The 22,728-nt window shown below is 40.8% G+C and overlaps 1 protein-coding gene across 1 annotated transcript in view; it reads left to right on the top strand.

Annotated features, from left to right (window-relative positions):
• LOC140199072 (glycerol kinase) overlaps positions 1-22,728 on the top strand; it is a 114,343-nt gene that overhangs the window by 48,484 nt on the left and 43,131 nt on the right. The window contains exons 7-8 of the mRNA XM_072260539.1: positions 1,387-1,496; positions 6,989-7,055. Coding sequence (XP_072116640.1) covers positions 1,387-1,496; positions 6,989-7,055 — 177 coding nt within the window. The remainder of the gene's footprint in view (positions 1-1,386; positions 1,497-6,988; positions 7,056-22,728) is intronic.

The raw sequence follows: 22,728 nt of genomic DNA on the forward strand, positions 1-22,728 counted from the left end.
GGATGGGTTAGTAAATTTGCTGAGACATAAATGTTGGGGGTGTTGTGGACAGTGTGGAGGACTGTCAAAGATTACAGTGGGACATCGATAGGATGCAAAACTAGGCTGAGAAGTGGCAAGTGGAGTTCAACCCAGATAAGTGTGAAGTGGTTCATTTTGGTAGGTCAACTATGATGGCAGAATATAGTATTAATGGTAAGATACTTGGCAGTGTGGAGGATCAGAGGAATCGTGGGGCCCTTGTCCATAGGACACTCAAAGCTGCTGCCCAGGTTGACTGTGGTTAAGAAGGCATACAGTGCATTGGCCTTCATCAACCATGGGATTGAGTTCAAGAGCTAAGAGGTAATGTTGCAGCTGTACAGGACCCTGATCAGACCCCACCTGGAGTACTGTGCTCAGCTCTGGTCACCTCGCTACAGGAAGGATGTGGAAACTATAGAAAGGGTGCTGAGGAGGTTTACAAGGATGTTGCCTGGATTGGGGAGCATGCTTTATGAGAATAAGTTGACTGAACTTGGCCTTCTCTCCTTGGAGTGACAGAGGATGAGAGGTGACCTGACAGAGGTGTATATGATGATGAGAGGCAACCCTAGGTAACTTCTAAAGTAACTACATGTTTGGCACAGCATTGTGAGCCAAAGGTCCTGTATTGTGCTGTAGGTTTTCTCTGTTTCTATGAAATGAATTTATAAAAAGGAAATTATGGATGACTAATATTTCGAAGCAAATGTTAGTATTTTCAAGTTACAATGAGCAGAATAAGGAAAAGGAAAGCAGTATGTGTAGTGTATTAAGACTGTCAGAGGGTTTTCTTTAAGTTGAAGCAGCAGAGGTTGTAAAAATAATTTGAAGAGCATATTAGTTGTATGTCATAAAATATGGGCAGATTAGACAGAAACCAGAGTCTGATTCATATTCCAGTTGTGAGGATCTTAGATTCTGCAAGAGTTGGTGCAGAGATTTTGTGTGTTTGGAATCAATATAAATTACTAGAACGAGAGGATAAGACATAGAATACCTTGTCTGCTGATGCAGCAAAGCTGTATACTGTCTTGAGCTGTGAGTAGGGTGCAGTGAGGCTTCAGGTATTCAGAGGTCTGAGGGTATGGAAGTGGAATATAATATGTAAAAGAGGCTATCCAGTTTGGGAGAAAAATATAGAAGATGCATTCTTAAGCCTATTCCTAGCAGTTTGAAGTGGTGCAAATTTTGTCAGACAATAGTGTTCCAATTTGAATGCTATGCTTTACAAGAAGGCAAAGTTTGGTAGCAAAGAACCTCACTCTGAATAGTTTTATTGCAAGAGCTTTAACCATCCATTCACTGTCCACAAGGCAAGTGTGGTTCGTTCTTTAATAATGAAAATAATGTCAATTGTCTCAGTGTCTGACAGGTGCAAACAATGGTGGTGTTCACTGCACAGATGTGTCCAATGCTAGTAGAACTTTGCTGTTCAACATCAAGACCCTTAAGTGGGATCCTCAACTCTGCAAGTAAGCTGTATCTATTAACTATTTATATTATTAGAAAAATCAGTGTGGGAAAAATTATTCACTTTAGTTTTATTCATCTGGGCAGGCTAGTTTTTGAAATGCTGATACTGTTTTTAATTTGATATGGTCTTAGTTTGCTCAAGATGCATGAAATAGATTGTAGTAAGAATCCTAAAATGTTGGCCAGAGAGCTTAAGGAACAATGGTTGAGATCAAATGTGTGATGTGCGAGGGAATGGTGACCTGGATGCGAGGTGACCAAAGTATTGTCTCTGCAGTTCTGAGCCTGTAGTGCCCAAGGCAGTGGTCACTTGATGGGTCAACCTGGACGAAGGATCGACCCAGGTAGGGGTGGAGAGAAGTGACCATGGCATAAAAGAATGGGCATACTGGTGGTGAGGTCTCTTGGATTTGGGCTCCCCAAAGGTTAGGTCATGACTGACACTGTGGACTGATTGGCACTACAGTTAAATACGCTTGGGTGTGCTTCCGAGATAAGTCACTTAGCAATTGTGTGTTGTTTGCAGCATTGTGTGTGCAAGGCTTATTTCTATTGGATCTGCAAACGGTCTGTAACTTTTGGCACAACATAGATGTAGGCCTTCTAGTGCATTGCCCAATTAGATAGGAGCATGTCTGTGAGTCTGAGTCTCATCAGGTAAATTATTGGAAGGTGTTCTGAGACAGGTAAGTTATTGGAAAGTGTTCTGAGAGATCGGATATACAAGTATTTGGACAGCCGAGGGCTGATTAAGGATAGTCAGCATGGCTTTGTGCGTGGTAGATCGTGTTTAACGAATCTTGTAGACTTTTTCGAGGAGGTTACCAAGAAAGTAGATGAAGGAAAGTCTGTGGATGTTGTCTGCATGGACTTTAGTAAGGCCTTTGACAAGGTCCCACATGGGAGGTTAGTTCAGAAGGTTCAGACACTAGGTATCCATGTTGTAAACTGGATTTGAAATTGGCTGTGTGGGAGAAGACAGTATGTAGTAGTGGATAATTGCTTCTCAGACTGGAGGCCTGTGACTAGTGGTGTGCCTCGGGGATCTGTGCTGGGACCATTGCTGTTTGTTGTCTATTATCTAGATCATTGATATAATGTGGTAAGTTGGATCAGCAAGTTTGCTGATGACACTAAGATTGGAGGTGTTGTGGACAGTGAGGAAGGCTTTCAAAGCTTGCAGAGGGATCTGGACCAACTGGAAAAATGGGCCAGAAAATGGCAGATGGAACTTAATGTAGACAAGTGTGAGGTATTGCATTTTGGAAGGACAAATCAAAGTAGGACATGCACAGTAAATGGTAGGGCACTGAGGAGGAACAAAGGGATCTGGGAGTTCAGATACATAATTCCCTGAAAGTGGCGTCACAGGTAGTCAGGATTGTAAAGAAGGCTTTTGGCATCCTGGCATTCATAAATCAAAATATTGAGTATAAGAGATGGGATATTATGGTGAGGTTGTATAAGACATTAGTGAGGCCAAATTTGGAGTATTGTGTGCGGATCTGGTCACCTAACTATAAGAAGGATATCAGTAAGATTGAAAGAGTGCAGAGAAGATTTACTAGGATGTTGCCGGGTCTTCAGAAGTTGAGTTACAGGGAAAGATTGAAAAGGTTAGGACTTTACTCCTTGGAGCATAGAAGAATGAGGGGAGATTTGATAGAGGTTTACAAAATTATTAGATTAGATTCAGCTTTGTTGTCATTGTGCCGAGTACAGATACAAAGCCAATGAAATGCTTTTAGCATCTGACTAGAAATGCAAAGAATAGTGTTATTTACAAAATAACTGCAAATAAAAAAAGTGCTACAGCACACAAATATAAAAGTACTGAGACAGCACAATGCAGATGCAATACTGCTTAGCGCTGTGATGAGAGGTTCAGCAGTGTCACAGCCTCAGGGAAGAAGCTCTTCCTGTGCCTGCTGGTGCAGGAGCGGAGGCTCCTGTAGTGCCTACCGGATGGGAAGAGAGTAAAAAGTCCATGGTTAGGGTGAGATGCATCCCTGATAACGCTTTTTGCCTTGCCCAGGCAGCGTTTATGCTAGATGTTCTCAATAGTGGGCAATTGGGTGCCGATAATCCGCTGGGCAGTTTTCACCACCCGCTGGAGTGCTTTGTGGTCCGATACGGGACAATTGCCATACCACACTGAGATGCAGTTGGTGAGTATGCTCTCAATGGTACAGCAGTAAAAGTCTGTCAGTATCCTGGGACAGAGGTGAGTTTTCTTCACGCTCTGCAGGAAATAAAGGCGCTATTGCGCCTTTTTGATCAGGATGGAGGAGTGCAGGGACCAGGTGAGATCCTCGGAAATGTGGACACCAGGGAACTTGAAGCTTGATACACGCTCCACTACAGTTTTGTTGATGTAGTTGGGGACATGAGTGTGACTCCTGGCATGCCTGAAGTCCACAATGATCTGCTTGGTCTTCTGGGTGTTAAGGGCCAGATTGTTGTCGGCACACCACGCAGCCATGTGCTGGATCTCGTCCCTGTAGGCCGTCTCGTCATCCCCTCTGATCAGACCAACCACTGTGGTGTCGTCTGCAAACTTGATTATGGAGTTAGAATCATGTACAGGAACGCAGTCATAGGTGAAAAGGGAGTACAGAAGAGGGCTCAGCACACAGCCTTGAGGCACGCCGGTGTTCAGGGTGAGAGTGGAGGAGGAGAGGTTGTCTAACTTAACTGATTAGGGTCTGTTAGTCAGAAAGTCCAAGGTCCAATTGCAGAGGGATATGCTGGTACCAAGCTGGCGAAGTTTGGGGATCAGCTTGGAGGGGATCACAGTATTGAATGCCGAACTAAAGTCAACGAACAGCATTCTGACGTAAGAGTTGGAGCTGTCCAGGTGGGTCAGGGCAGAGTGAGGTGCCATGGAGATGGCATCCTCTGTTGACCTGTTGGTGCGATAGGCAAATTGATGGGGGTCCAGGGTAGTGGGCAGTCAGGATTTCAAATGGGATAGAACCAGTCTCTCAAAGCACTTTGCAATGATGGGGGTGAGTGCAACTGGATGGAAGTCATTCAGGCCCATGGCAGTGGAATGCTTCGGCACTGGCACGATGGTGGCGATCTTGAAGCTTGTGGGGACAACTGCCTGGGCTAGGGACAAATGAAAAATGTCCGTGAAGACCCCGGCCAACTGCCCCGCACAGACTCTGAGCACACGGCCAGGTATTCCATCCGGACCAGCTGCCTTCCGTACATTCACCCTGCTCAGGGTGGCGTAAACATCGGAGGTGGAAAGTGAGAGAGGCAGTTCACCAGGTGGGAGATCCGCTTTGAGGGCGACCTCCTTGTTCTCCTGGTCAAAGCGAGCATAGAAGTAATTGAGCTTATCAGGGAGGGAAGCAGAGCTGGAAGGGGGCACAGTACTAGGTGGTTTGAAGTCTGTAATGACCTGTATGCCATGCCACATGCGCCGGGGGTCAGAGGAGTTGAAATGCTCCTCGATTCTCTGTTTGTATATGTGTTTAGCCTGAGAGATTCCCCTCCTCAGGTTGGCCCTGGCTGAGCTGTAAGCCTCCCGGTCTCCAGACCTGAAGGCTGGATCTCTGGCTTTGAGCAGTAGGCGAACTTCTCTGTTCATCCATGGTTTCTGATTGGGGAAAACTTTTATTTGTTTTTGTGATGTCACTCTATCTACACATTTGTTGATGTGCTCAAGGACAGAGTTGGTATGTAAGTCAATGTTAATCTGAGAGTTTGTGGTGGCATGGGCAGCAAACACGCTCCAGTCTGTGTGCTGGAATTGGTGCTGAAGAGCAGAGTCAGCCCCCTCCAACCAGATCTTAATAGACTTCATTGTGGGGGTTTAGAGGGGTATAGACAGAGTAAATGCGAGTAGGCTCTTTCCGCTTAGATTAGGAGAGATAAATACAAGGGGACATGACTTTAGGGTGAAAGGGGAAAGGTTTAAGGGGAAAGATTAGGGGAAACTTCTTCACTCAGTGGTGGGAGTGTGGAACGAGCTGCCATCTGACTTGGTAAATGCAGGCTCACTTTTTAATCTTAAGAATAAATTGAATAGATACATGGATGGGAGAGGTCTGGAGGGTTATGGACTGGGTGCAGGTCAATGGGACTAGCAGAATAAAGTTTCGGCACAGACTAGAAGGGCCAAATGGCCTGTTTTCTGTGCTGTAGTGTTCTATGGTTCTAGTGGCATCAGGGCCAACCCTTCAGCTGATCGGTGTGAGACCAAGGCTTCTGCTAGCTTCACCTCAGAGTTCAGTGGCTGCTTTCTCCTGTCTTCCTCTTTTTAATCTCCATATGCACCCTTTTCTGACAGATATTTTCGTAGCCCATTCCTCTCGTTGTATCAGTTACACCAGACAGGTTGTTTTGAAAGTGGTGTTTACTTTTTTTTTTGTTTTATGATACTGCGTGAAGCCGAACACATAAAATTTCAGACTACTTGTATCATGTAGGAATTTGGAAAAACAAGAAATTAACTTTTATTGAATATAATGCACAATGGTGCTGAAGCTTTGCAATACTTCAACTTAGCTAAAAATGTTTTGTTGATGATTTTTATTTGTACTCTGTGTCTGAGGCTTCTAGCTTAAGTGTCCAACAGTAATCAGCCCGCATTGATGGATTCCTGTTACCCTGATAGTTTTTCCATGATGGCAATGTCCTGGTGAAACCTTTCCCCGTGCTCGTCACTGACAGCACCAAGATTTGCAGGGAAGAAGTCTAAACGGGAATCAGAAAATGACGTGTTGAGCTTCATGGTGTATGCTTGAAGCACATTGTCAACCAGCTGCACTTAGTTTGGTGGTCTGTAGTTGCCCGGAAAATTTTTAACATCCTTGAATGCCTTCCGTGTGATTTTCTCTGGTCCCACTAGAAGTTCTTTGAATTGCCTCTCATTGATGAGCTGTTTGATTGCGGGCCAATAAAAATGCCTGCCTTAATCCTGGCATCAGTTATTCTGGAAAACACCTGCCTCAACTATCAAAATCCTTCACGAAAGTTTATAGTCTTTCTAAAACCTGTCCTGCTGTGCAACATCTGCCTTGCCCGCTTTCAAAGAGAACTTAAAATCACCTACTATTACAACCTTATTATTCATGTGCTTGTGGTAACTATTAATTATTGACAATCACTACATGATAAGGAAACACATCACAATGAAAGCTGCTTTAACATTTTTCTATCTGGCAAAAAAAAATTACTTTCAGAAAAGACTCAATCCTTGAGATCCACATGAAGTGTTATAATGGTCATAGCATCAATGCTATTGATTTGTAGGGGCATTTCTTATTGTTTAGGATGATTGAAATCTGCAAACGTTTAATAAAATAACTGCAACAGTTGTAGATTTTTTGAGTACAAGGTTTTAAATGATAGTGATACCACCAAGCATTTGGTTTCTGAATCAAAATTTGAAGTCTGTATGTTCTAGTTGGTTGCAGTGTACTACTTCACATTTTTTTTTTGTTGTTTTGGTATATAATTGCTTTGTTTATTCTTTTAGGTTCTTTGATATTCCAATGAGCATTCTTGCAGAAGTAAGAAGTTCATCAGAAATTTATGGATACATGGTAAGTCAATGCTATTTGCTTTCATATCGTTGGCAAATGTAGCATGTTTGTTATCAGGTTTTGGATTCAGTATACTGAATGCAATCTCTTGGACTTTTATTATGTCTTTGCTGCTTGAATTGATACAGAATTTTTGGATATGGGTCTATCATCAGTAAAGTCATCATGATTTTACAATGCAGGATGAGTTGGTAGGAGCACAAATGCAGTGTAACATTCTTTTCGAGAGAACTAGAATGTAAAAGCAAGGATATAATGCTGAGACTTTATAAGGCATTGGTCAGACCACATTTGGAGTATTGTGAGCAGTTTTAGGCCTCAAATCTAAGGAAGAATATGCTGGCATTGGAGAGGGTTTTAGTATGAGGAGTGTTTGATAGCTCTGGGTCTGCACTCACTAGAGTTTAGAAGGACAATGGTTGGGGGAGTGGAGCGTTCTCATTGAAATCTACGAATTATTAAAAGTCCTGGACACGGGGCATGGAGAAGATGAGGGAGTCGAATACCAGAGGGTACAGCCTCAAAATTAAAGGATGTGCGTTTAGAACTGAGATGAGGAGGGATTTCTCCATCCAGTGGCTGGTGGTTCTGTGAATTTATTACTGCAAACAGCTGTGAAGGTCAAGTCATTGAGTACATTTATATCAGAGGTTGACAAGCTCTTGATTAGAGAAGGTCAAAGGTTACAAGGAACAGGCAGGAGAATGAGTTTGAGGGAAAAGTAAATCAGCTGTGATCAAATGCTGGAACAGACTTGATGGGCCAAATGGCCTAATTCTGTTCCTGTATCTGATGATCTTAAGGCATGCTTTGCACTGCCCATCAAATTGAATCACGTGTTTTTTGCTGGTGCACATTCCTTTATCCGAAATTCTGAAATCCAAAAAGCTCCGAAAACCGAAGTTTTTTTTCGCCAACAGCTGACGTCACTTAGGTGTGACGTGGCAGCACTAGCAGAGGCCGCCAGACATCAGTTGTGGCTCAGCGCTCGTACTGGTAACACGTGCATTTGCTGTTCGCTGATATTTTGTGTTCACTGTTGACCTTGTTTTTAACTTCACTGTGAAAATGTCTAAAAGAACTGCAGATACCCCTATGGGTAACAATGAGAAAATGAGAAGGAATCTTCTCTATCAATAATGCAGAAAGTGGGGTTATTGCAGAAGCTTGATCGTGGTGTGTCTGTGCGGTGTCTTACTGAAGAAAATAATGTTGGAACTACCATTGTATATGATTTAAATAAACAGAAAAACAAGTTACTGAAGTTTTATAGTGACAGTGACGTTCTACATTTATTCCAGTAAGTCATTTACCATGTGTTTGATTCAGTTCGTTTGAAGCTGTATATTTTTATGTTTTATTGAATGTTTTTGTTGGAAATAAATTTTTTTTTCTTGTCATTGTTCCCTGAACAATACAGTATAACAACTCTTTACACAGCATTTACGTTGTATTAGGTATTATAAGTAATCTAGAGATGATTTAAAGTAGACGGGAGGATGTGCGTAGGTTTGGTGTGCCACCGGGTCCTAAAGTCCACTGCACTGAAACAGGTTAAATAAGGGACTAGACCATACGTGTTTTTTGGTATTGGGGGGGGGGGCGGTCTGAAATCTGAAAAATTCTGAGTTCCAAAATGCAACTGGCCCCAAGGATTTCGGATAAGGGGTTGTGGACCTGTACCAGTGTGCAAGTACATGACGTTAGGTGCATGCAGAGTGTGCATTAATGATGCAGGTTCTTGTGCACTATTAACTTGATGTTATTCCTTCTAAATGGGAGAGGGTAAAAAGACTTAACACACTAAACCAGACACCAACAATAATGTCTGAACAGTTGGATGTTATGCTTTTTAAGTGATCCTAATTCCCAGTGAACTTGCAAGTAATTGAACTGGAGGACAATTCACTGAGTGCATGTGAAGTTGAGCTACTGATGCCATCACAATGTTGCAGAGCGCCTTTTTTTAGTAGGAGCACTTTCAAGAATGCAGATTTGTACAAACCTCCAGCTTGGTCCCGGCTGCAACTAGGAATACCGATCAGTTGATGAACAGAGCAGGTTAGCACCCCTTGAAAGTGCAAATACTGCAGATGATCTGAATGGCTTTGCGTCAGGTAATTTGCATAACTTTTTTCAAAGTGTTTGTCATATCTTGGCTATATTACTATTGATGAACCATCAGAATCAGATTTAATGTCACCGGCATAACATTGTGGCAGTGGTACATAGAAATAAATGATAACTAAATATTGAGGGAAAAGAAGTTACATTTAATGGATATATATACGCGTAATGGTCAGGTTAAAATAAGTAGTGCAAAATAACAGACACTTTAAAAAAAGTAGTGAGGTAGTGTTCGTGAGTTCAATATCTGTAGAAATTGGATGGCAGACTGGAAGAAGCTGTTCCTGAATCACTGCATGTGTGCCTTCAGGCTTCTGCACCTCCTTCCCAATGGTAACAGTGTGAAGACAATATGTCCTGGGTGGTGAGGATCCTGAATGATGGATGCTGCCTTCCTAAGGCACCACTCTTTGATGTCTTGGCTACTACAAAGGCTGGTACCCATGATAGAGCTGACTAATTTTACAACTTTCTGCCCTCTGCCCTCTGCCCCCATACCAGATGGTGATGCAGCCAGTCAGAATGCTCTCCATGGTACATTTGTAGAAGTTTTTGAGCATTTTGTATGACAAACCAAATCTCCTCAAACTTCTAATGAAATATAGCAGCTGTCTTGCCTTCTTTATAGCTGCATCAATATGTTACATCCAGGTTAGGTCCTCAGAGATATTGACACCCAGGAACTTGAAATTGCTCACTCTCTCCACTTCTGATCCCTCTGAGGATTGGTTTGTCTTGCCCTTCCTGAAGTCCACAATCAGTGGTTTGGTCTTACTGACGTTGAGTGCAAGGTTGTTGCTACGACACCACTCCACTAGCTGATATGTCTCACTCCTGTACACCCTCTGAATTTCTACCAACAATGGTTATATCATCAGCAAATTTACAGATGCTTTTTGAGCTATGCCTAGCCACACAGTCATGGATGTAGAGATAGTAGAGCAGTGGGCTAAACACACATCCCTTTGGAGCGCCAGTGTTAATTGTCAGTGAGATGGAGATGTATATTCCAAGACACACAGATTGTGGTCTTCCAGTTAGGAAGTCAAGGTTCCAGTTGCAGAGGGAGGAACAAGGCAGAAAAACATGACAGGTGATCCTCTGTAGACTTGGTTTCAGCAATAGTAATTGCCCATTAATTTAACTACAGCTGCAAGCCAATGAGTGGGTGCCAAAGAGGTAGAATCTGTCTGCCCACAAGTTTTGACACATTCTGACATGGGAATCTAAGTGGAAAGTTAATTCTTGCCACACCTCTGTCAGATAATAGTCTATTCTAGGAGTTGATGGCCCAATTCTGCTCCTATGTCTGGTGTTTGCATGGTGTACTGACTGCCAGAAAAGTTTATATCTGCCACTGAAGTATGATTTTAAATTAATAATGCCAAAAGTGGTGTGAGAGCTCATCTGTTCAAATATAACTTCGCTGTGAATACTTGGAGTTGGTTTTGGGGTCTTTTCTATGTATCCATTATTCTGTTTACTAAATGTGTTAATTGATTTAAGACGATAAGACATAGGAGCAGAATTTGACCATTCAACCCAATGAGTCTGCTCTGCCATTCGATCACGGCTTATTTATTTTCCCTCTCAATCCCATTCTCCTGCCTTCTCTCCGTAACCTTTGCCATCCTGACTAACCAAAGATCTATCAACTTCTGCTTCTGTGGCAATAAATTCCACAGATTCACCAGCCTCTGGTTAAAGAAATTCCTCCTCATCTCTGTTCAAAAGGGACGTCATGTATTCTGAGGCTGTGCCCTCTGGTCCTAGACACTCTCACTATTGTGGAAACATCCTCTCTACATCAATTCTATATAGGCTTTTCAACAATCAATAAACATTCTGGTAAACTGGAAATGTAATTCAGTGTAGTTGTCTGTTCATTTAAGTAAATGGGAGAGGTGTGTTCGACAAGCACATTTTGAATCTGGTCAAACAATTTAATTGGGCTGTTTTTTTTAAACGGGGCAGGCATAGAAGAGCAAAGGAAGGAGTTATGCAAGGCATTTACTAATTGTACAATCTGCTCAGCTTGGAGCTTGGGGCACCATGTTTGATAGGATGTCAAGGTCTTGGAGAGTGGAGAAGATTGCTGTTGCTGCATGGGGGTGGGAAGGAGGTTTAAACCAGAGTTACAGGGGGATGGGGACCAGGGTGCCAGAACAGATAGTGGACAAGTTGTGGAGACTTCTTGTTACAACCTCAGACAAAGTCAGAAATCAAAAGGTTGAGCATGGTGCATCTAATGTTCTTAGCTGCGCATATCTCCAATGTAAGAAGTATGGTGCAAAAGGCAGATGAGCTCAGAGAATGGATCAACACATGGAATTATGATATTGTTGCCATTAGTGAGACTTAGGGCAGGACTGGCAGCTCGGTATTCCGGGGTTCTATTGTTTTAGATGCGACAGAGCAGGAGGGCTTAAAGGGGGAGGAGTGGTATTACTAGTCAGGGAAATTGTCACAGCAGTGCTCAGTTAAGAAAGACTGGAGAACTAGTCTAGTGAAGCTTTGTGGGTGGAACTAAGGAATAAGAAAGGTATGACCATGTTAATGGGGCTAAATTATAGGCCATCCAACAGTCTGTGGGATTTAGAAACAAATTTGTAGAAAGGTCGCAGACTGTTGCAAGAAATGCAAGTTGTTATAACAGGTGATTTTAACTTTTCACATTCACTGGGACTTCCATACTGTAAAAGACTAGGTAAGATAGAGTATGTCAAGCTTTCAGGAAAGTATCTTAATCAGTACATAGAAATTCAACGAGGGGATGTGTGATACTTGATCTGCTGTTAGGGAATGAGGCAGGCCATGTGACAGAAGTTTGTACAGGGGAACACTTTGCATCTAGTGATCATAATGCTACTAGTTTCAAAGTAAGTATGGAGAAAGGTAGGTCTGGTCCATGGGTTGAGATTCTGAATTGGAAAAAGCCAATTTTGATGATATCAGAAAGGATCTGGCATGTGTGGATTGAGACAGGCTGTTTTCTAGCAAAGGTGCACTGGGTAAGCTGGAGGCTTTCAAAAATGAAATTGCGAGCACAGAGTTTGTATGTTCCTGAAGAATAAAAGGTAAAGATAACAGGTTTGGGAAACTTTGCTTTTCAAGAGATATTGAAACCCTAGTTAAGAAAAAAGGGAGGTGCATATTGGGTATAGGCAGATAGGAACAAATGAGGTACTTAGGGAATATAAGAAATGCAAAAGAACACTTAAGAAATGAGGAGAGCTAAAAGAAGACATGAAGGTGAAGAAGAATCCCAAGGGATTTTACAGATATATTATGAGCAAAAGGATAGCAAGGGACAAAATTGGTCCTCTTTAAGATCAGAGTGATAATCTGTGTGGAGCCAAAAGAGATCTTAAATAGATTTAACTCACCTGTATTTACTTGGGAGATGGACACAGTCTATAGAATTGAAGCAAAGCAGCAGCAAGGTCATGGACCCTATACAAATTGTAGAGGAGGAGGTTGTTTGCTGTCTTGAGGTAAATTAGGGTGAATAAGTCACCAGGGCCTGACAAGATGTTCCCTCCGACCCTTATGGGAAGCAAATGCAGAAATTGCAGGGGCCCTGGCAGAGATATTTAAATTATCCTTGGTGACAGGAGGGTTGAAGGATAGCTGATATTGTTCTGTTTAAGAAAGGCTCTATGAATAAACCAGGAAATTATAGGCCGGTGAGCCAGACATCAGTATTAGGAAAGTTGTTAGAAGGTATTCTTTTTTTTTTGTAATTTATTTTTTATTGAATTTCATCATCAAACAAACATTTCCATAAGATGTATTTCAGATACTGTACATGTATATCATATAATCATATTTGTCACAAATCTCCACATAATATTTTTCTGAGATATACACTTATAGAAAGGAGAGGAAAGAAAGAACAATCGAAAAAGGAAAACTATGTATAGAGTAGGGAGTAATTTTTTTTTTACAACATATTCATTGACTTGTGAGAATAAAATCAGGCCTATGAGGTGTTATGTAGTTAAACCACTTTCTCCAGTATGAATAAAATTCTTCCAACTTATGATTAACAGATGCTGTTATCTTCTTCATTTTGTAAATGTCCATTGTAACTTCCATCCATACATTTAAAGTTGGACTCTCCTGTGATAACCATTTCGTGGTAATGGTCTTTTTACCAGCCACCAGCAATACATTCATTAAATATTTATCTCTTTTTAACCGTTCTTGAAGTATGTACCCAAAATATATGGTCTTACTCTCTAAGGGTAATTCACATTTAAAGATGTCTTGTAGGGCATTGTGTATCCCACTCCAGTAGTCTTTGATAACGGAGCATTCCCAGAAAATATGATAATGGTTTGCATTTTGATTTCCACAATTTCTCCAGCAAGCAGGGGGGTTACTATTACAGGTTTCCCCCGCCATCTGAAGGTAGAGCGTTCCTGTGAAACGGTTCGTAAGCTGAAATGTCGTAAAGCGAAGAAGCAATTACCATTTATTTGTATGGGAAAATTTTGTGAACGTTCGCAGACCCAAAAATAACCTACCAAATCGTGCCAAATAACACATAAAACCTAAAATAACAGTAACATATAGTAAAAGCAGGAATGATATGATAAATACACAGCCTATATAAAGTAGAAATACTTTTCCACAATCACTACTGAACTGGTCTCCGTAGCGAAAATCTCACGCAAGCACTGTTGGCAAAAACACGGCGCAAGCGCTCTCCAGTAACCTTTAAGCTATGAAGCTGCCAAATCGTACCAAATAACACATAAAAATACACAGCCTATATAAAGTAGAAATAATGTATGTACAGTGTAGTATCACTTACCAGAATCGGGAAGACTGCGCCGAGCACACTGATGATAGGCTGAGTCGGAGTTTGGGTGGTGCAGTGGCCCCCACCCTCCAGACCACCGAGTGATACATTGCCGCGAAGCATGCAGGGGTCCAGCGGTAGCCGGGAGGCACACAGCACATCTTTAAGAAAAAAGCCGAAACAAACATGCTAATTAATTAGGTGCCACCCAGCACGTAATTGTCAGCCCAGATCAGTGCCGATTTCTGATTGCATCGTCTCTGATCTGGGCTGACAATTACGTGTCGGTGGCACCTAGATAATTAACATATTTATTTTGGCTTTTTTCTTAAAGATGTGCTGTGTGCCTCCCAGCTACCGTTGCATTCTCCGCGAATCGGTATCTGTCCGTGGCCTGGGGGTTGGGGTGGTGGGACACTGGGGTGTCATCTCATCATAGTCTTCAACATCATGTTCGTCAGCTTCCACAAGCCAAACTCACATTGTCCTTACTTCGTTCACCACGATCAAAACGCTTAATTATGTCTAGTTTTACGCTAAGTGTAACACCCTTATGAGCTCTTTTGGGCTTTTCCAATACCATAGAACTCATCTTGCAAACGGCTGCTCACAGGCCCGTGTTTAAGACATGCCAGCGAGAATGCAGTTCCAAATCCGGGGGAGAACGGCTGCTCGGGGTGCGCGCTGATTTTTTTATCACGCGCTGCTTTTTTTTTGTAACGGTGAAAACACCTTCTGAAAGTGAAAACGGGGTACTAATGTAGGTCTTTCATATCAGTGAGGTTTCATAAAGCAAACATTTGAAAGGTGGGGGATACCTGTATGGTGGGATTTCTGAGAGGGTGTAATAAAATATGTTAACAAGTTTTTCCACCTGAACTCCCTCCATTTCTGTGAACTGGTACACTTCCATTGATACCTCCACATTATTGTCCAGTCTTCCTCAGATATTATTATCCCTTCTTCCTTCTCATATTTTGTTTTAATGTGTGAAGTTAAATGTGTTTTAAGATTTGAAGTTATTCTACTACTGTTGTCTGAATTATATGCTTTTCTAAATAGCTCTATCAAACATGTACTTGCCTTGGTTACATTTTTAACCATCCTATTAACATACTGTCACATCTTGTAAATACCAGCAAAAGTCTTGTTTTTCTAATGAGTGTTTCTCTTTGAGCATTTCAAAACTGAAGTGTTCCTTCTTTCATTATATCGCAAATAGCTGTTATTCCTTTAGCTGTCCAGTCCTTAAATCTAGCATCTAGTTTATTCAGCGTAAAATCCGAGTCATATGCTTACCATTTAAGAATTGCAATGTCTCTCTCTGGTTTATCTTTTATAATAGTTTTCCATATTTTAAGAGTCCATTTCACCCACGGGTTGTCAATATTATTTATGTAACTTTGTAGGTTGTTATCAGCCAAAATTGCCTGTATGGGGATGGAAAGTATCCTCTCCTCAATGTTTTTCCATTGAGCACCATATGATGGGTTGCACCAGCATATCACGGCTCTCAACTGTGCTGCAAAATAATAATCTCTAAGAGAATGTAGGCCCCACCCCACCCCCCCCCTTTTCCTTGGCTAATTGCAAAGTTTTGAGACGAACCCTAGGCCTTTTACCTTGCCATATATATCTTGATAGCATCTTGTTCCATTCATTGAATTGATTTTGGTTAATCTCCATTGGTAGGGTCTGAAAGAGATATAGTAGTCTGGGCAGTATATTCATTTTAATAAATTCAGTCCTTGAACTGAGACCAAGAAAAGGAATTAGATTCCATCTTGTTATATCTTAATTTTTTATATATAGGCTGATAATTGCGTTCTGATAATTTTGCTAAATATTTTTGCCATGCCCAAGGATATCTACTTTCAATTTCTCATAGTGGGCTATAGTTATATGAAATTAGTTGGGTTTTATCTATGTTGATCTTGTATCCTGATAATTGACCATATTGTTCAAAGGATTGTATCAACTTAGGTAAAGAGTATGTTGGTTGCCCTAGATAGATCAAAATGTCATCCGAGTAACAGGCCAATTTATGCTCTGTCCCTTTAATAGTAATTCCCCTGATATCGTCATTTTGTCTGATGTATTGAGCTAATAGTTCCAGATGTAATGCGAAGAGTAGTGGTGACCATGCACAACCCTGTCTCATGCCTCTTTCTAGGGTAAAACTATTAGGTAAATATCCATTGATTTTAATCCTGGCAGCATGATTGTCGTATAGTGCCTGTATAGTTTTAATAATTGTGTCATGTAGACCAAATCTATGTAAAACTCTGTAAAGAAAATGCCGATTAACGGAATCAAATGCCTTTTCAGCGTCCACGCTTATCACTATTGCTTCAATTTCATTTTTTTTTAATATGATCCATAATGTGAAGTGTCCTTCATATATTGTCTTGTGCTTGGCGTTGTTGTATAAAACCTGTCTGATCATTATGTATCAGTGTGGGTAGAAACTCTTCTAATCATTTGGCCATGACGGAGGTAAATATTCTATAATCCACATTAAGAACAGATATTGGTCTAAATGACCCACATTCCATTTTATCCTTGCCTCTTTTCGGTATAGCTGAGATTATCGCCTCCTTCCAGCTGGGTGGCATTTGCGCCTTTCTTAGGGTCTAGTTCATTGTGGGGAGTAAAATAGGAATTAACTCATTCTAAACTCTTTATACCACTCTGCCGTATATCCATCTGATCCTGGTGACTTGCTTAATTTAAGCCTACTAATTGCAGTTTTTAGTTCAGCTTCAGTTATGTCAGCAGTCATCGTTCTAGTTTGTTCTTTACTTAAAGTGGGTAACTCTAAAGAATTCAGGAAGGTGTCAATTTGGGTTATGCTTCCCCCTGGAACTTTGGAATATAGAGTTTTATAAGACATTTCAAAAGCTTCTTGAATTTCACTTAACTTATTTTTTATCACTTTTGTTCTTGGATCCCTTATTCTATGAATTGTATTTTCTGCTATCTTATTTTTCAGTTTCCAAGCCAGTATTTTCAGAGATTTAGATCCACTTTCATAGTGTCTCTGTTTCAGAAACATTAAATTTTTTCTAATTTCTTGTGTAGCCAAACTATTAATTTCATTCGTAATTTTTTAAATTTCCTCTAGTGTATCCCGTGCCAAATTCAATTTGTTTTTTTTTAGTTCCTTCAACTTATTTTGTAATTCCTCTAATGTTCTATTCCTTATTTTTTTCTTATATGAAGATATCGCTATAATTTTCCCTCTTAAGACAGCCTTCAGAGTATCCCGTAGAATGGGATGTGAAACCTCTCCATTATCATTGAATTTTAAGTAAAGACCAATTTCTTTAATTTGTTCCTAAAGTAGGGATCATTGAGTAGACTTGAATTTAGTTTCCAAATAGTATTCTTTGGTTGTAGGTCAAAATCAATAGATAAATATATAGGTGTGTGCTCACTTACATTTATTGTCCCAATTCCACAGGTGATTATTTTGTCACTATCTTTTCCAAATGTTATGAAATAGTCTATTCTTGTATATATGGAATGGGGGGGGGGGCAGAATAATGAGTGTAATCCCTTCTGTCGGGGAAAAGGTCCCTCCATATATCAATTAGACCAACATCCTCAAAAAGAGTGTTAACTTTCTTATGTATGGACTTTGTTTCATAAGCTTTCATAAGTAAGGACTTTGTTTCATAAGTTTTTCTATTGGAAGAGTCTAACTGTGGTTGTAATTGTAATTTTAAGTCTCCCCCCACATATCAAGAGACCTTCTTTCTGTTACCATAACATTAGTAATTTTCTGGAAGAGGCTAATATCACTTCCTGGGGGTGCGTATATATTCAATAAAGTAACTGGATTTCCATCTATATTCCCCCTTACCAGAATATATCTGCCCTCCTTATCTCCTATTTCGAATACTTTTCTAAACTTAGCTTGCTTGAGATAAGAATAGCAACTCCTCTTCTATGTCCTGATTTATATGAGGAGAGAAACAAATTAGTGAAGCCCATTCTCTTTGATCTTCCATGCTCATTGTCACTTAAGTGAGTTTCCTGTAAATATACTACATAGGCTTGTTCTTTTTTCATTTTTGATAGAATTTTACTGCACTTGACTAGATTCAACAGCCCATTGACATTAAAAGAAATGAATTTTACTTTGTCCTTAGCCAAGTGTATTTACCTGTTAGTATATCATTGAAATTTGCAGAATATATAACGATCTACTTCCTGAACAAATAAGAGCCAAGAAACGCGAATAATACTTTTTTTTAAAAAAAAGGTAACGAAGGTGTGATTCCAAGGCTGGGGTCTCTAAATGACCCTGGGTCAGGCTAGAAGAAAAGTCTAGCCATGGGGGATAGCCCCTCCTACCTGTGGGTTGAGGGTCCCCGTTGAGTGCCTAGAAAAGTAAGTTTTAAAAAAAAACTATGTCCATTACACAGAAATTATTTCCCTGTGTATTCCTCCCATGTATATATTCTCATTTAGGTGGGGGAAAAGGAAAGAATAAATGAATTTTTAAAAAAATTGAGTAATATAAAATCCACATTATAATATGTATTTCTCGACATGGGTATATCACCATCTATTTTTGCTTCCATTTAGTTTATCAGCATTTTTAAAGTTAGCCTAACCTTATGGCTCTTCTGGAGGAGGTGAGGGCTGCCCTCAGAGAACTCACAGTCTCTTCCTAATATCCTCCTCTCGTCCTGCTCCCGTCTCCTGCTTTCTAGGTTCTCTTACTATTTCCCAAGCAGATAGGGATAACTGCACAGCCAGACTTTCCCTTGGTTTGACCACGTTAATGGGCAGTCCTCTGTTGTTCATGTCTGTAGTCGCCTCTTCCACCATCTGGTATAGTCGTATCCCTTCTTGGTAAAATACCCTCAGTTTAGCAGGGTACGGGGTTCGGAATTTAATCTTTTCTTTCTTTAATATTTGTTTTGCTTCGGAATATTCCTTCCGTTTCTGTAGGACCGCCGGGGGGAGGGGGGGGTAATCATGATCGAAATATATTAACTTCCAGTTCCAAAAAAGCCCTCTTCCTACCCCAGGCCCTTTGTAGAATCTCCGCCTTGCTCTTGAATCGAAGGGATTTAAGTACTATTGAGCGCAGTTTACTTTCTCTGTCTCGAACGATGCATCCTCTCAATTTCAATTTCCATAGTCGGGGGAATCTCCAGCGCTTCCAACAGCAGCAACTTGTCTACAAAGTCCATCATCGACAGTCATTCTGCTCCTTCGGGAACATTATAAATCCTGATATTTTTCAGTCGCGATCTTCCCTCCTGGTCAAGCAATTTACTTTCCTGTTGATTTAATATTTTTATCGTCTTACTTAGTATCTGTCCCACGTTTTGCACGCGATCTTCCACCTTCTCAATTCGAGTCTCTGCCACGGCTATTTTCTGATTGACATTGGCGAGCTCTGAATTTATATCATTGAGTTGCTGCTTTATATCTTTTTGGACTTCCCTTATCTCTTCCAGAATCCTTATCATATTTGCCACTTCGCCTGCACGAGGCCCAACATCATCTTCGCCGCCGTGCGCACGTGTAGGAGAGCTGTGCACTGCACCTCTCTCTTCCATAGGCTCCGCAGTGATGCTTTTTTAATCTCCATTCTTTTTCCCCATTCTTGCCCCCCTTATCAATTCAGATATTTTCGAAAGATCTTGTATTTGATGGATTAACAGGATTTTTCCAGAAGAGCTATTGATTTAAGCTGCCTTTCTGAACAATGACGTCACCGGAACCTGGAAGGTATTCTAAAGAACTAGATATGAGTATTTGGATAGACATGGCCTGTTTAGGGATAGGCAGCATGGCTTTGTGCATGGTAGGTTGTGTCTAACTAATCTTGTAGAATTTTTTTTTAGTAAGTTACCAGGAAGTTGATATGGACTTCAGCAAGGCATTTGACAAGGTCCTGCATGGGAGATTGGTCAAGAAGGTTCAGTAGCTTGGCATTCAAGATGAGGAAGTAAATTGGATTAGACATTGGCTTTGTGGGAGAAGCCAGAGAGTGGAGGTAAATGGTTACCTCTAACTGAAGGCCTGTGACTAGTTGAGTACTACAGGGATTGGTGCTGGGTCCATTGTTGTGTGTCATCTAAATCAGTGATCTGGATAACAATGTGGTTAACTGGATCAGCAGATTTGCAGATGACACAAAGATTGGGGTATAGTGGACAACCAGGAAAATTATTGGAGTTTGCAGTGGGAGACCAGCTGGAAAAATGGCAGGTGGAATTGATGTAGACAAGTGCAAGGTGTTGAGCTTTGGTAGGAAGAACCAGGGTAGGTTTTGCACAGTGAACAGTAGGGCACTGAGAAGTGTGGTAGAAGAAAGGGATCTGGGAATGCTGATCCATAATTAATTGAAAGTGATGGCACAGATAGAAAGGCTCATAAAGAAAGATTTTGGCACATTGGCCTTCATAAATCAATGTATTGAGTACAGGAGATGGGATGTTGTGTTGAATTTGTATAAGACGGTGAAGCCTAATATGGAGTATTGTGTGCAGTTTTGGATCACCTACTTGTAGGAAAGATGTAAATACGTTTGAAAGAGTACAGAGAAAGTTTACAAGGATGTTGTTGGGACTGGAGGACTTTATTCCCTAGAACATAGAAGGTTGAGGGGCGATTTGATAGAAGTATAAAAAATTGAGGGGTTATAGAGTAAATGCAAGTAGGCCACTGGAGGTCTTGGGTTAAGGGTGAAAGGTGAAAATCTTTAGGGGAACATGAGGGGAAACTTCAAATAGAGGTTCATGAGAGTGGAACAGGCTACCAGCACAGGTGGTGCATGTGAGCTCAATTTCCACATTTAAGAGAAATTTGGATAGGTACGTCAGTAGCAGAGGTATGAAGGACTAGGCTGTTTAAATGGTCCAGCATGGACTAGATGGGCTGAACAGTCTGTTTCTGCACTGTACTTTTCTGACTATAACTCCGTTGACTGGTGTAGGAGTAGAAACGGGAAACCTGAAGGCTGGTGAGATTAGAATTGAACAAAATATTGAAATGTATTCCTGGATTCAATATGGAAAAACTGATCCCACTATGGAAAGTAAAAGCATCTAGAGAATGTAGATTGAACTCTCTGGGGGTAAGATGTGAAAACTGATTTTACCCCATTGAGTTATTGTTCAGATAAGCTGACTGATCAGTGTAACACAGACAAAATGCTGGAGGAACTCAGCAGGTTCAGCTAGTATCTCTGCAGAGGACTAAAGAGTTGATGTTTTAGGCCAAACACTCTGCTATCTGATCAGTTATGTTTGATCTAGAGATCTGTTCCATGGTGTAGCTTCAGGGCACTTTGTGTGGACTTGATGAGGAAATTAGTAATATTTAAATTATTTGAAATTCCTTTCCTTCTGGGATACAGGAAGTGGTGAAGGCAGTGAGGAGGGCACAACTTACGAGGAGTCTGTTTAACGTTTGAAGGAAAGAGAGCAGAAGAATCACCAAACAAATCTGATCTGGTGATTTATGCTGCTGTTCAAGGGAAGTTGCAGTTGTTTGCCAGGGAATATTAATTGTTTTTATAGTGTGTTTCTGTTGGAAGAGATTGTTCATAAACTCTTCAAATTGTTCTCTTCATATGAAAGATGTACATACGACTTTGTCAAAGAAATTTATTTCACTACAGTTAAAATGTAAAGGCAGTCCTTTTAAAGTTTAAACCTACATGATGTTGTGTCTTGTTTCATGGTGTTTGCTTATTGCAAAAATCAATGTTTGACATGAGCTCCCCGGCATGGGTGTTGAAACCTCATGCTCTCTCTCACTTGATTAATAGAACCTAGTACAGCTGAAGTACAGTCTCTCTGCTCACAATGTGGAACTGCCCAAAGTAAACCTGAAGTTTATTGACATATGCACAGGTGTAATGAACTGATACTAATCATCTTAGTAAACTAATTCCTCCTTCCTGCACATGGTCCATATCCCTCCACTCTCTGCTTATCCCTGTTCCTATCTAAAAGCCTGTTAAACACCTCTGTTGTTTTTGGCTACATCATCCCCTCTGGCCAGCACATTCCATGCATCCCTACTCTGTCTTTTAAAGAAAGAACCTGCTCTGTATGAGAAAAAGGATCTAGTGCTTTCCCTGCGTATATGACGAATAAACTGTACTCTGGCTTCCAGCTGGGTACAGGTATCAATTTTAACCAAAGTTTCGATAACCAACTCTGCCATCTTCATCAGTGATGATGCTTGGGTTTGTCTAGTTCAGCGGTATTTATACCCCTGTCGTCCCTCCCTCCTGATTGATTAGTCCTCATACATTCAGGTTTTTGTCCCATCCTGTTTTAACAATCGAATTCCAGTTCTTGGAGCAAGACCTTCATCTTTGTTAAAATTCTTTTCCTTGTTACGTAACCGGCAGCAATGAATATTAATCGAGACAGGTTATATAAAAACAACCAAACATTTATTAAACACATATAAACGATAAGGAAAAAAAAACAAAGGAAAACTTTAACTGGAGATTAACAGGTACACAGCCATTCACCAACTCGCCACTCGGCTCTGGTTCTTGAAGCGTTAAATGCGAAAACAGTTCTTAAAGCGATACAGTCAGATATAGTTCTTAAAGCGATAACTTCGAAAGTCCAACAGTTTTACATATTCAATTGGGAGAGACTTCTCTGGAGAAGGATTTCTTCACAGACACACCTTTACTGCTGGTTCTGTCCACAGGATTCCTGATGCCGAAAATAAACAGTTTAAATCAAC

The sequence above is a fragment of the Mobula birostris genome, chromosome 6 (genome assembly GCF_030028105.1).
Source record: "Mobula birostris isolate sMobBir1 chromosome 6, sMobBir1.hap1, whole genome shotgun sequence".
Classification (NCBI taxonomy): Eukaryota; Metazoa; Chordata; class Chondrichthyes; order Myliobatiformes; family Myliobatidae; genus Mobula; species Mobula birostris.